The 15518-nt window shown below is 39.4% G+C and overlaps 1 protein-coding gene across 4 annotated transcripts in view; it reads left to right on the top strand.

Annotated features, from left to right (window-relative positions):
- Positions 1-15518, top strand: part of Otogl (otogelin like) — a 145741-nt gene that overhangs the window by 101443 nt on the left and 28780 nt on the right. For 2 of the 4 annotated variants that reach the window (XM_036169979.1, XM_036169978.1), the window contains exons 33-38: positions 784-1062; positions 3395-3512; positions 8807-8886; positions 9192-9230; positions 13479-13531; positions 15017-15194. In XM_036169979.1, coding sequence (XP_036025872.1) covers positions 784-1062; positions 3395-3512; positions 8807-8886; positions 9192-9230; positions 13479-13531; positions 15017-15194 — 747 coding nt within the window. The remainder of the gene's footprint in view (positions 1-783; positions 1063-3394; positions 3513-8806; positions 8887-9191; positions 9231-13478; positions 13532-15016; positions 15195-15518) is intronic. The other 2 variants (XM_036169981.1, XM_036169980.1) reach the window with 1 other exon arrangement.

Below are 15518 nucleotides of genomic sequence, written 5' to 3'. Positions count from 1 at the left end.
TTTGCATCTTTTGTGTCTTGGTCATGATATTTGAAAGTTTTAAGGACAAAAATAAATGCCTTTGGTAACATTGCATTTGACAATTTTTTTGGTTTTATAATTTATAGTGATTATTGTTCTTGAAAGGAACAGATAATTTTTTAAAAATTAACTTAATATCTTAATAAAAAGTGTTTATATCAGGAGTCTTACGTATATAAGGGACAATTTCAAAGCAAATTGATAATTTACAATCATTCTATCCAATGCTTTGGAAATCCTGATTACTCATTAGCCATTTTGTCATCTTTTGAGAAATAGACAATAGTATTGCATAAAGAACATTTTCTCAATGTAGCAAAACTTCCTTATGAGAATCATTTTTTTCCTTAAGATCTCATTGATATGAAAGTACAGTTGGTTACAAAGTTAAATTAGTGTATTTTTGTCTCCTCACTCTTTTCCATTACACAGTTTAGTGGTTTGTAGGTTTTATATGTGAACATATTACAGCCTATAAATATAGATAGCTATTATTTTTACATATTCCTTCCAAGGGCATAATAGATAAATTAAAAACTAGAACTTGCCAGAGACTGGTTTGGGGAGGTATTCACTGCATTTCAAGCATTGCCTTTTCTCTTTAAAATCTCATAATTCATGTCCGATGTGTCTGAGATGGGCATTCATTTTGCGTGTTGATGTGTTGAATATTTTCTGCCTTATAAATGCACATTGTGATGCCTGTGCATGTGCTCTACCTTTCCCTGAGACTCTAAGTCATCAAGACACTCTGTTTTACAGCGTTGGCTCTTGTTTCCCTGGAATCTGCTGAAAGGCCAAATTACTTTCTCTACGTCCACGACAATGACACTCTTGGCTTGTCGCTGTGGCGGGCAAACCCAGCATTTCGTCAGAGAGCAACATTTTTCCACCATCAAGGGCTTTGGATTCCTGGTTATAGTGCATTTGAATTATACAGCAAGAAAGGCTTCTTCATCGTTTTCATGGATTCTAGTGTCAAAGCATCGAAATACGATGATTCGGAAGAATTCAAGCAGTCAAGCAGCTTCAGCATCGAAGGTGTGAGTCTTGAGAGCTCCAGAGAGAGAGTACAGATGCTTACATCATGCAGACCTTGTCAGATGCTCGCATTAAGTATCTGAGTAGACTTATGGGATGCTAGCCTTTCTACCTCTCAAGCTACTCAGCTAAACAGGGGGAGTAATGCTGATTTTTATCTACAATAGTAAATGCATGGGTATAAATGGCTTAGACTAACTTAAAATAACTTTGAAATTGTTTCTCCAAATATTATTAATAGTACTTATTGGGCTTTTGCATCAAAATCTACTCACATATCATGAAATGGTCTAGTGTTTGGATCTACTTTTTTCATATAAAACAGCTTCCTATATAATCCAATTCTTAGACTTGAAGACAGCACACTTTTATCTCTGTCTTCTGAATTCAAGAGTGCCTCGATTCATTGACCTCTGGAAAGTTTCCTTCGTTTTGCAAAAACCTGATCTGATTTCTGAGAAAGGTCCTTTGCAGTCTACAGCTGAGGAGACCTGTGTGTCAGAGAGCACTCTTTTCTTTGTACAGCTGAAGTCATGCTCTGTTTTCAAAACCCAGTAGCTTGATTTCCATCTGAAGTCTCCAAACCCTGCTTCATTTTAAACAATCCTCTGAAGGAGTTCAATGTTGCTAATCATTTGCCTTTTCTACTGTGAATGATTTTTCTGAAAAGTTCTTTAATGGGTGGATTTCAGAAAACCCGAATTGCATTTTTAAAGCATGGCTTAGCATAAATCCCCGAGTTCAAAGGTTCTAAGTATGGCAGGAGTTTTGGTTTAAATGTAGCTGAGAGTGTTCTTATTCTAGCAAGGGACTCAAAGCAAGGCTACAAGAGCCCCAATGCTTCCAGTGCTTGTTTTCTTAGATCTAGTCCAATGAGACAGAAGGGGTCAGGACAAGCAGCATTATCATTTTCCCGGAGGTGGTAAGAATCCACTGAAGCTTAGCACTCACCTTAAGCCTGATCCCCATCTCCCATGCTCAGGGGAGCAGCTCAGGGCAGGCGATATCTTTTCTCTACATATTCCAGAGGAACTTCAGCCGTAGGAGTAGCAGAGCATGGCAGTCTTTGGGACTCTGGGTGCTACTGACATCTCTAAGCACAGACTTTCCAGGACACACTGGCTTAGCAAGACAGGTCTGGGTTAGTCTCAATAATTCCCCTCTCTATATGTATGTAGTACATCCCCATGGCATTCTATAGTTACTGTAAGAGGCACAAGTGGGACTCTAAATGTTGGGGATAGCCAAGGCCATCTGTGGACATTTCCTTTCCCTCTTGGTTCTTGAGAGAAAGTACCGACATGCCTGCGTCATGTTCTTGTAGTGTGGTGTGATTATTTTACTTGACTGTAAATAAAGCTGAACGCAATAGGCCTCTATTTCCCCTCTAATCCAGAAGTCGGCTCCCCAAGAGCCAGATCTAGCAACCTCACTCAAGGTCCAGCAAAGGACAGTCAATGACATCATCTGAGACACCGACCACTGTAAGGGTTTCATTCACTGAGAAACTCTACTCAAGCCAGTCCTTCCTTCTGGACCCATGAACCAGGGACTCTAGCTTAGCTCTGCATACACAAAGAATCCTTCTGAAGCAGCCTGTTTCTTTACCACACTTTAGAATTAAAGTCTTCACGATGCAGACTCAGGATGCAGATTGAAATGATCTCGTATGTAGAGAAACTTTTGAGCCGGTCCAGAAGGACTTCTCCATGAGGCGGGAAAGAGAATATGGTGCCAGAGTTTGCAGGAGAAAAGTCTTCATCCAAATGACCTAGAGCTGCACAGTTTATCTATCAATCACACTGAATTTGCTCTTTTATATTCAAGCAATACTTACTATGAAGGAGACAGTGTGCTGAGTTCTGTGGGAAGGTTAGTGTTGGAACATGCTCCCAAGAGTTTGGGTCTTGAGATGTGCATTTGGTTTTTACCGTTTTCCTTATTGTTTGAGATTGTGAAGACATGTTTCATTTTAGATTGCAAGTAGTATTCCTAATCAGACTGGTGCAAGGAGAAAATAGAATTAAAATTATGTTGTAAAATGCAAAGTTTTCGATTACTAAGATGGGAAAATCACTGAAAATATAACTAAACATAAGAGAAAGGAGAACACGAAACTCCTCGGAGGCAAGATCTTCATTTGGTCATTTAACCCGTGCACCAGATTTTCTGGTCACCGGGGAATTGCAATGCTTTAATCTGACAGCTTTATCTTTTATAGAACACCATGATGACAGAGGGTCACACATCACACGGGTTCCTGTCAGAAGTTATTAGATTTCAAGATGTGTGTTTCAATGCACGTAATCTCAACTTTCTCTTATTTTCTCAGAAATCCAGGCGGTGGTGCCTTACAGGAGGATGTGTGAGTGGAGATATCAACCGTGTGCTACTCCTTGTTTTAAAACATGTAGTGACCCTGAAGCCCTAGCCTGTGCTTTCCTTCCACCGTAAGTGACATTGGTGCATAAACCTGCAAATTCTAGTGTCTACAGGTTCTGTCCTGGGTGATCTTTGCGTCCAGTTGAAATGCCTCCATTGTTAAGGAAAATTTTTTGGTTCTATCTGCTAACCTATGGGTTGGTTTAATTTTAACCTTAACTAGGTATTGAAGATCTATTAGGTGTAAGTAATTCCGCTTGCTCCTAGGTAAGATTATGAAGAGGACAAGAGCTTGACTCATGTGGTCTACACATGAGTTGAAGCAGAGAATAGCCAAAAGTGTACCTACTTATAGGATGGGTTGTGTTACTGTGTTGTTCAATAGTGCTGTGTGTTATAGAGAAAATAAGGGAAGGGAGGAGAGGGGGGGTGTTAATTGATAGTGATGGAAGAAGACACCTAGAAGTTGTGATCATTTCAGAGATCTGAAGGAAACCAGGAATCTGGCTCTGTGGGTATCAGTAGAAGAGACTTTTGATCTGTGAGAGATGCATGGGGGCTGTGGTAGGAACAAGTTTGGTGTCCTTGAGGTCGGCAAAGTTATATGAGTAAACTGAAAAGTGAACAGACATGAAAGAAGCAGGAGCCGAGGCTAGAGGACCACTGTGGCAACCAAGCCTGCCGCCAGGACTTGGTTGTTTAAGGTGAGGTCAGTAACCCCGGCATATTTTACACAAAGACATGACCAGATCTGCTTAGACCTCAACTACATGCTCCTTGGATTGCTGAGCTGAAATGGACTGTTGTGGGTGCAACAGGCAAGGGCAGAATTTGCCAGTTAAGAGTTCGCTTAGATGGGATTTGGCTGGGCTGGCGTCCTCAGAGGTCATGTAATCAGATTCTGGAGGTGTTTCCAACTTAGAGTGGGTTGATTGAGTCAGTATGATTGACAGGAGGAAGAGGAGTTGTGCACCCCAGCATGACCCCAGCTTGACTGAAGCTGGATGAGTTTGCCTCTTTCACAGTCTTCTTGCAAAGTGTAGTTCTTACCCCAAAGGGGTAAAAGATACTTTATTCTTTATCCAAGTCCAAGCACCCAGGGCTTCAGAACATGGATTCCAGTGACCCCAAATACCATGGTCCAATGGGGAACGGGTTCCATGATGGTTTTATACAAAGGAACAACAGAAAGACATAAATCAAGGCTTTTTTTTTCCAAATACACTAAAGGGTTCATGGGGTAGGCAGATTACAGGAAAGTGGGAAATATTTGCTATGGGCTTGGGATGCTCTCTGATGACAGTATGAGCTTTTAGGTCAGTGGAAGCTAATATGATCTGTTAAGTTAGGACCTTCCCAAAGATTTTACTTGCTAGTTGTAAGGCTGTGAGGTCAGACACACAGGTGAGCAGTGGATGGCTGTTAAGGGGAAGCTAAAGGTAGTTCAAGAGAACTTGGCTCCAGATCTGCAAACTTCCAGCCCTCTTCCATCAAACAGTTCTAACTTGCCATCCATTAGCCTTGTAGAACCTTCAACATATGTGTGGCTTTGTCAGGGAACTTCAGTTCACAATACTGAAAACTGGATAACTATCACAAACTTGGAATCATTGAATGCCATGGAAGACTATACTGCCCTTGGATGAGATAAGGAAAATGCAGGGGAGAGAAATTGACTTCTAAGGATATTCAACTGAAGACTGAAAATTCTTCATAGGGTTTAGTACCCTGGACGTGAGGAAGAGGCACGACGGAAGCAGGAAGTGTCAGCCGCTTTCATAAACAGGGAATTTGCTGTGAAGGAGAAAGGGGAAATGGGCTCATAGTGGGAGGGAATATTTTGAGGTCATTTTATATTAAAGATCTAGGAGTTTCTTCTCAGAATTATTATTGCTATCGTGGTATTATGAAATGTCTAAGCGTGTGACTAAGTGAGACCTAGGCCATCTTAGGAGCTCTCAGTCATCCCAAAGGAAACAGACACAAGCAGGGGCAACAGTCTGGCAAGAGCTCAAGAAGCAACCAAAATTAACAACACATTCAGGTGGCGTTCCTCAGGGATGTGGAATGGCCAATATCATTATCCCTCCCTTCCTCCAATTTTTTTTTTTTTTTTTTTTTTTAAAGAGCAGACTAGCTGACGTAGAATGAATCTTAGAAGGTCTTATTAATGAAAACAAACCTGGAGGCAGGTATTGGGGTGAACGCTGAAAGATCAGAGAAGCAGAACAAGCCACAGCTACCTCACCTTGCCAATTCCTCAGCTGATCCTGTTTCCTCAGTCTGGAAGCCTCTGAGTCCTCATCCAAAATGAAAATCAGCTGAACTGCTGCTAAAAGCCTAAAAGCTTAACCAGGCTGTAGTTCCTGGTCCTTATACCTTATATACCTTTCTGCTTCCTGCCATCACTTCCTGGGATTAAAGGCGTGTGTCACCATGCCTGGCTATTTCCAGTGTGGCTTTGAACTCACAGATCTGAATGGATCTCTGCCTCCAGAATGCTAGGATTAAAGGTGTGAGTGCCACCATTTTCTGGTCTCTATGTCTATCTAGTGGCTTTTTCTATTCTCTGACCCCAGGTAAGTTTGTTAGCATGCATGATATATTGGGGAGCACAATATCACCACAAGCTAAGACCCAGAGAAGTCATTGGCTCTCCCTAAGCCACACAGTTTGAAGAGAGAGGGTCTGATTCACTGGGCCCTGTTTACCAAGTACAGTGAGAATAGAGGACAGAAAGGGAATTCTGATTTTTATCTTTAAATTGAAACCTGTGTGTGTGTGTGTGTGTGTGTGTGTGTGTGTGTGTGTAGAAAGAAGTCTTTATTACCTTTTGGACCTCTCACAGTCACAGACGCATCTCATTGTGCACCTCCTGGTAGCTATGAGGAGGCAAGGAAGCTGTATGACCATATGATCATGCATGACCCCTGGGGAGTAAGTAAGCAGATGACACATGTGGCTATCACCAGGAGAAACGCCAGCTGTAACAGGAAGTGAAATTTAGGTGCCCTCATTACCTTTGTAGCACAGCCAGTGACTGAGGTGACCGCAGCCAGCTTCCCAGTGCCCTCAGTGTATTGTCTTGAAGGTCTCCCCTTGATGGGGAGGTTTGAGGGGTAACTAGAAGATTCAAGAAGAAATTTCTACCTGCCAAACTCTCTCTCATTTCTGCATCTCCCTTCCTGCCTTGTCCTCTATGCTGGAGTGTCTATGCCGACTCTTGATTGTGCCTGTGACCCAGGGGCACCCATGCACTAAGCTGGGTTTTAACATACCTCTACACTCCTCTTTCAAATGCCCAAATGAATGATTAGACATTCTTGCTTCAGATTCTTTGAGTTTCTGGCACCAAGCAACGGTTAAAAACAAAAGTGCTCTGTGAAAATGAAAGTTGTTTGTGAGAAAATAATGTCAAGCAGGGTGTTGTGGAGCACATTATGTAAATTCTTCTTCTTATGTATCTTTTATAGTAATTCTTCCACACCAAGGCATTCTATCTATCAGTTGGAAGTTGGTCATAATATTAACTGTTTGCCAAAGCAAAGAGAAGCCTGATAAGTGTGACTATGAAGTTAGTGATAAGGGATAAAACAATGGCTTTTGGAAAATAGTTTAGGAGGATGAGTATGAATTTTGTCCTTTACAAAACAACTGGAAAATAACTGAGTTAAATAAAAAAGTAAGGATGACTTCATTTAGCAATAATCCACTGGCTCTTTCTTATCAATTATCCTGTAACTTTCCTTTCCTTTCTGCTGCCTGATAAAGTTTCAAATAGGATTATATTATATTTCAAATAGGATTTTATTATTCAAGTCCATTAGATGAAACAAGCAGTTGGTCACATATAAACTGTTTGTATTTTAAAAGAATCATTTGTAAATGTGGTGTCTAAGATATTAACTGTCCCTACTTAAGTCTGTTCAGTAGGAGAAAGAGTTTGCCACACAAACACTGCCTTCTGTTGCTACTGACCCATCATCATGTCAAGGTAGCTCATGTTCATCTTGAATAGAAAAAATGCACATCTTTGTCCAACTTATTAACACATGAAGCAAACCGGAAGTGTTTTGAAAATATTGAAAATATTATTACAGTCTGCTAGCGCATTTGAGAGGCAGATAATCAGGCTTTCTTGTACGAGGATCTCTATGGCATGTGTGAATCTCATAATTAGACTTGGCTGTACAGGGTAGTTTACAGTTTCTTTCACTAAGGAAACATTGAGCACTGAGCATCAACCGAATGGCAGGAAGATATGATCTCAGTCAGATTTTGATCTTATTCCTGGGGAAGAGCAGTGGCCTACATGCTGTCTTTAGGTCTGCGTACACAGTCCCTAAGCCCATGGCATCTTGAAAGTTTTGAGTCTGTCACTTTACTTCTGTGATTTCTGCAAATAATGGGGTTCCTTATTCAAGCCACACATCCTGAGTCTTGAAACTGGTCCTTCCCCAGATCATAATTACATACACTCCCACCCATATCACTGAATGAATTTGGGTACAAACGCTAATGCTCTCAAGGACTTCCACCCCCCTCCCCTTACTTCTCCCTGTCCATATGAAAAGACCTTGAGCTATGTACCACTCTGTCTCTTCCGTGTGAGATCTCCAGTCTCTTTTCAGGGAGCTTAGGACTGAATTAGGCAGCAAAAACCACTGTTGATGTTTTGTCCTATATACCTGTTCAGGGAGATAAGAGTCAAATGTTGTAACAGTCTGCTCAGACCTTTGCAATAGAGAAGTGAGACTAGAGGCTGGGAGATGGCTCCATGGTTAGGTGGATTGTGCTGCTTAGATACGACCTGAGTTTGTTTCCCAGTGTTCTCTGCAAGCATTTCACAGTACCTGTAACTCTTTCTCCAGGGTGTGTGATACCCTCTTCTGGCCTCCGTGAGCATTTGCACTTACATGGTACATACACACGCACACACGCATGCACACATATTTAAAAATGAAGTAAAAGTAACAACACAATTGCTATAGCTAAAACAAAACAAAACAAAAACAAAAACAAACAAACAAACAAACAAAAACCAAAAACAAAAAACCCAACAGATCATTCCTCTACATTTCCACCCATTTCTAGAACATGAATTTGGTGTACCTCAAATATAAGTGTATACTTTGAACAGTCTGTGTTCAATTTCTGCCTCCGTCACCTGCTCTATAATGATTTCTTGTTTGAGCTCCTGGTCTGTGGTTTCATCATTTTCATAAGTGTGACGCAGTAGTGGCCAATAGAGTTCTCCCAAGTGTCAGATGATGAAGATTTTAAGCACACTAAACCTCAGCTACAAATATTTAATGTAGCCTTTTCCATGCATGTCTTATTTCATTTGTTTTTCCTTTTAAAGGGTTGAAGGATGCTTGCCCTACTGCCCCAAGCATATGATCCTGGATGAGGTGACCTTTAAATGTGTTTATCCAGAAGACTGTAAGTATGGACCTTGTTGAATTTTACTGTTAAAAATGAAATGCATGGGTAATTTTCCCCTGAGGCAAATGGTTGCAATCAGAAGTTTGAGAAAGACAATAGCTTAGTTCTATCTCCCTTCCTTTTTTTTTTTTTTTTAACTTCCTAATTGTTCTCTAAAGCATGTGTATCTTGCTTCCCATCTCTCTTTCTTGTGATTTCTTTCCTTCAATAGTTCCCTTGAAGGCAAAGAACTGTATGTAAATTAAGCAGGTCTTCTTTTATGTAAATATAGATTAAGTCAGGGCATTTCTGTTTCTTTGCAGGCATACCACTGATTCCCACAGAACCATCATTAATGCCAGGTAAGGTGCTATACCCAGGTATTTGCTACAATTTTAAACAGTAAAATCAGCATTCAGCAGTGTAAGCCTTGGTCCATTTATCCCAGCTGCTACTACATGGATTATCAAATTATCAAAAATCCCAGAGGTGACTTTTGTTTTATTGAGGGGCTGTGTGTGTATTTTACAATTGGACCACCTCTTTCACCATTCCAGTTAGTATAGACTACTACAACTTCTTTCAAATTCATGGTAATGGAGTTGGCTTTCAAAAGATGTATATAATCCAGGTGTCACCTGGAACCTTCCTTGATATTTTGGATTCTGCTCAGGCTTCCAAGGAAGCATTTAGGGCTTCTATACTCACATACCTCCCTTACTATGAAACTTCTTCCATTAAATGGTTTAATAAATCCGCTATTAGAGTCTTACTAAGCTTAATATACTCCTCCTGAGGTTGTGATTTACAAAGGTTACGTTTCAGATACTTATATTTGGTTAGCCTCAGTTGAATAATGTGTCTGGTTCTCTCTGGGCCCTTGGTTAGAGTAGAGATGTTCAACAGGTCATAGCCTCTATCTTAATATAAACAATTGCTGCCAAAGTATTGTAAAACAAATAGCCCGCCGTGTATACAGTTTCCCACCAAGCATGGATCAAAAGTATCTGGAAAAATATTCCTGTGTGTTAATGACATATAAAACGTTCCTCTTATCATCTCCTAAAATATAAGCTTAATTATTGTTTATATAGCTTTTGCATTATACTAGGCATAAGTCATTTAAGAGATAAAATGGGTTAAGTATACAGGAAGACACATAATTGTATGCAAATACCACACTGTCTGATATAGGGAGTTGACCTTCCACAGGTTATGGTATTTGTGGTGGGTCGTGAATTGATTCCTCAAGAATACTGAAGGATGACTATATTACAATCCTGACACACAGGAACAACTTACAGAAGGCCATGTTTCTTATTTTGGAGGTAAAACCTCAAAAAATTATCAGTGGAGTTATCAGGTGATAGACAGGAAAGTGGGTATGCTGGAATAAATAAAACTGTGTTCTAGCTCGAAAACCCAACATGTGTGAAGGTTTGGAGGTAAGAGGGAACATATAGCATGGAAGTTATTTCATGCAAGCAAATGCATTTTGAATATTCAGAATTGAGTCAACAGACTGGAAGAAGGACATGATCTGTGGTAAAAGGTCCATGCGGAAAAGAATTGGGTTTTATTTTCTGAAGGCAATCACTGAAGGGTTTTAATTAGTCTGTGAAGTTTCCCAAATAAGAGACTTATTACCATAATCACCACTGTCACTATTCTTATGAGCTAACATTTATTACATGTTAATCATGTGCCAGTCACTGGGCCAAGTGCTTGGCATACACTTAATGCTTATGGAGATGAGAAATGGATCTATCATTGTAAACATTTATGTTGGGAAGGGCCACAGATCCTTTTCCTACTTCACTGATTCTATGAATGAGTAAGTCTATGAAATAAGACTGAATAGTCTATCATCAAGGACATAGATTGCTAATTCTACATACTGGTGTTTATTTTGATCTCACAAATCAATATTCAACATATATCTCAAACGTTTAAACTATTTAGCCATAACAATTCATATGTAGTACATATATATTATACTTCATAAACTTCAACAGAAAGATAATTTCTGATTGCATATAGCATATATATATGTACACATATATTCATTTTTATGAGGTGTCCATTAAGTAATAAATGAGCCCACCAAGCTTAAAGAATGTAAGATCAATATAAAAATCAACTGTCTTTCACTACACAAGCAATTCAACATCTGAAAAAGAATGAAGAAAATAACTTAATTTACAGTGGCATCAAAAATAATAAAATATACCAGAAGTGATGGTGCAGAACTTTATTCTAGCACTAGGGAACTAGAGAAAGGCAGAGCTCTGTAAGTTCAAGGCCAGACTGGTCTACATAGTGAGTTCCAGGCCAGCCAGGGCTACATAGTGAGATCCTCTCTAAAACACCATTCATGAATGACATAAAACACTTGAGAATATATTTAGTAAAATAACTATGGGCTGAAATATGGTTACAATGGAATCTGCAAAAACATTATGGAAGGAATTAGGTAGAACAAAATACACGAGAAGAAATTCTGCATTCCTAGATTCAAAGAGTTTATATTGTTGAGGCAGCAACACTTGACATTTGGCTCTACAGAAATTGACAAAGTGATCCTGAAGCATTTGAAATTATAAATATTCTTGAATAGCCAAAACGATCTTCAAAAAGACTCAGGGAATGTGGAGACCCACACTTCTCAATTTTAAATGTCCTGTGATGGTCACGAGATCTCAACCAGCACAATTCTACAGTCAGACGCTGCTGGTGACCCTGTGATGATTGCAACGCCATTATAACAACATTGGCCCTGTAGCAATGTGTCTTTTGCTTTGAAGAACATATAACCACCCAGTAACTAGACTTCTTCCTGATTTTGTGCTGTGACTGGACAAGAAATTTATATCATTTTACTTGGGAATTGACATGTATGTCTTTATTAAACCCCATTCTCTGCATGAGTCAACATCTAGACATATGATAACATGAACAGTGTTCATATGATCAATGAGTGGGATTCTTAACATACATTTTAACTATTCCTCAAGTTAGAGACTATACAATAGAACACGTATAAGAGTTACCTAGCCAGGCGGTGGTGGTGCATGCCTTTAATCCCAGCACTCGGGAGGCAGAGGCAGGTGGATCTCTGTGAGTTAGAGGCCAACCTGGTCTACAGAGCGAGATCCAGGAAAGATGCAAAGCTACACAAAGAAACTCTGTTTCAAAAAAAAAAAAAAAAAAAAAAAAAAAAAAAAAAAAACAAAGACAACAAAAAACAAAAACAAACAAATAAAAAAAACGAGTTACCTGCAGAATTAACTAAAATTGTATAAAAGTTACTCTGCAGATTATGGTAGACTGTAAACGGCTCTTCAAAAATGTGTATGTCTTCATCTCCTATTGGTCTCCATGTGACGTTTCATGGCAAATGGACTTTGTTGATGTGAAGTTGTTGGCTTGTTTGTGACTCGACTATGGTCTGGGGGTCTTGACTTTAATTATACATGTGGGTCTAATATAGTCACAGTGTCCTTATAAGCATAAGGGGCAAAGGTTCAGGGATGAGATGAAGAAAATTATGTGACAGCAGAAATAGGAGAAACAGGGCAGAGAGAGAGAGAGAGGGAGAGGGAGAGGGAGAGGGAGAGGGAGAGGGAGAGGGAGAGGGAGAGGGAGAGGGAGAGAGAGAGGGAAAGAGAGAGAGAGAGAGAGAGAGAGAGAGAGAGAGAGAGAGAGAGAGAGAGAGAGAGAATGTGAGAGAATGAGATTATTGCTGCTTTAAAGAAGGGAACATGAATCAAGGAGTCAGGCAATCTGGAAGGGTGAAGGAAACACTTTCTCCTCTAGAGTTTATAGAAGAAAGCTGTAACAAAGCACTGATTTTAAGAAGCTGATTTCTAGAGCTGCAGTATAATAAATTGGTGATATTTTAAGCTAGTAAAATTTGTGATAATTTATAACAGCAATAGAAAACTACTGTAGTGTCTTTAAATTCTGTAAACAATAAATTGTAATTCCAGCTAGGAGAGATTCCAGCCACTTACCTTGGCTGTTCTGTAGTTCTTCAGATGGAGTATTTTAGACTTGATTTTTGTCCCGATAGAAAGCATTAGAAAGTGTGTTATAAATAAACCTATTAATGATGTCTTGCCTTTCTGTGTATTGGTCCTCCATCACACCTATACTGGGTTGCCACATGGTCCAAGCATCATCTATTCTGCCTAAAAGGAGTCCAAGATGAAGGCTTACAAGGGAGAGGGACTAGATTCACAATTTAATGTTGAAACTCAATGGAGTTTATAAATCCTGAGGGATATTTGGTGATTCCCTTGATATTTCTATCTGTTCAGGTAATTGTGCTACATCATCTGATCAATGAGGCTATTTATAGAAACATCACTAAATGCTAGTTTTCTAGAATTAGAAATTCTGAGTTAGAATCTGTCCATTCTAGTTCCCAGATTTGTCAACGGGTTCATTTCTATATCTGTAAAATTACAAAGATATCTTATTTTATCTATTTTACTTAATACTTGGGAGGAATAGATGTAAAATTTCTTAGCATTTTTTAAATTGCATGTAGCATCCTTTCATGGTAGCTCCCTTCTCACTAACAGGGACATGTTTTTATTTCTTGTAAGCAGACATGGCTACTCCATCAGATGTGACTCCAACCACAGGGTTCGAATGTGAGGTATGACTGTGTGTCTCTTCCAGCTGTTCATTGTTTCTTACAGCACGTACAGTAATCTGTGTATCACCCTACACGCACCAACTTCCTTTGGTACAGTGCCCAGTTATTAGCTAAAAGAGAAGCAGATCATGCATTACATTTTTGTAACTGTGCTTTTAGTGTGTGTGTGTGTGTGTGCGCACGCACATATGTATGTGTCATGTAAAAGCCATAGGACCACTTTGGATGTTGGTCCTCAGGATTCCTCCACCTTGTCTTTTGACAAGGAGTCTCTCAATGGCCTGGCTCTGGTTGAGTAGGATGGCCTGGCTGGACAGTGAGCCCAGAAATCTACTGTCCCTGGGATTACAAGTGTGCTTCTTCATGCCAGGCTTTTTAGCAAGCATTTTAGGGCCTGAACCCTAAAATGAAAGCATTTTAGTGATTGGGCATCTCTATCGTCCACAAATGTGTTTTCTTAACTAACTCAGATAATTCTTATTAATTAATTTCTGGCTGCAATAAGAAAAACAAAGTAATAGTTTTAAGTAAGACCTTAAGAATTTTTTCTTTATAATTTGTCTTTTCTAGTTTGAGTTTTGTTTATTTTATCTTTTATTTTATTATTATTTTTGGATGCTTATTTGTTTCCTGAGGAGAGAGAGAGAAAGAGAGTGTGGATTTAGGTTGGAGGGTAAGTAGGAAGGATCTCAGAGGAGTTGAGGGAGGAGAAAGCATAAATCAGAATATACTACATGAAAACAATCTATTTTTAATAAAAGAAAAATAGAAAAACAGAAATATCTGGTGGGTTTTCTCTGTAAATCAATGATTCATAAAAATGTTTGTTGAGCAGATGTGAGGCTCTGTGCAACGTAGTGATATATCGTCACCAAAATGATGAAATTATTAGCTCATAGAACTCTCTTTGTGTGTGTGTATGTGTAGGCATGTGTGTGTGTGTGTGTGTGTGTGAGCGAGAGAGTATGCATGCATGTGTGTGTGTGTGTGTGTGTGTGTGTGTGTGTGTGTGTGCATGCGTGCACCATGATGCTTATATGGAAGTCAGAGGACAACTTATGGGAGTCAGTTCTGTCTTGTGACATTGAACTCAGGCCATCAAGCTTGATGGCAAGGGCATTTACCCCCTGAGACCTCTCACTAGCTACATACGAATTATTAATGAAATATTTGAGTATTATTAAGTTGTAAGTTTCACTGAACAAATCTGCTTATAAAATGATCTAGAGAATTGAAGAAAAAACTCTTGTTTAGACGTCTGATACTTCTGACCTCAAGTTAATGTTAACATGAATCCTAAGTATATATTGATTATTGCAGAGATGGCCTGACAACAAAAGTTGTAGTGAATTTTAATTGTCTTTCAAAAGGTTTAGGTTAATTACATGGGCACTTGTGAGGACAATGTGAATGTAAAATTGAAGACTCAACTGAGAGCATTAGATGAGTTTGAGAACCTAACTGGTTTTGCTCTTCTGTTATCAGCCTCAACAATTTGATCCTGTTTATAACTGTAGCCAATACATCTGCCTTAACATGGAATGGACCTTTTACAACTGGTCTCTGAACTGCCCAAAGGATGTGGAGATGCCAGACTGTGGATTCCGAGGATGGCCTGTTCAAGTGAACAATGACATATGCTGTCCTGAGTGGGAATGTCCCTGTGAGTTTGCATTTCTCATACAGTGAAGTGTCTGAATCAGAGAACAGTGTTGAGGTTTTTTTGGTTTGTTTTATTTTGGGTTTCTTTGTTTGTTTTGAGATTATCATATCACTCTCCACTCTCCCCCCCCCCACACACATTTTCCCCACATGCCTCAAATATATTTCAATGAAGCATTCTTTAAATGTTTGCCCATTTAGAACTGAGTGCATTAAAACACATTCAGAAAACTTGAGGTCATTTTGGAAGCAACAAGGTAGAGCCTTGAACGAATAGAATAGATCTTGTAGTTGGCTATGATTATGCTTCCCTGCCTACAGCAGT

Source organism: Onychomys torridus, chromosome 20 (assembly GCF_903995425.1).
Source record: "Onychomys torridus chromosome 20, mOncTor1.1, whole genome shotgun sequence".
Classification (NCBI taxonomy): domain Eukaryota; kingdom Metazoa; phylum Chordata; class Mammalia; order Rodentia; family Cricetidae; genus Onychomys; species Onychomys torridus.
This window is presented reverse-complemented; position numbering and strand designations above follow the sequence as displayed.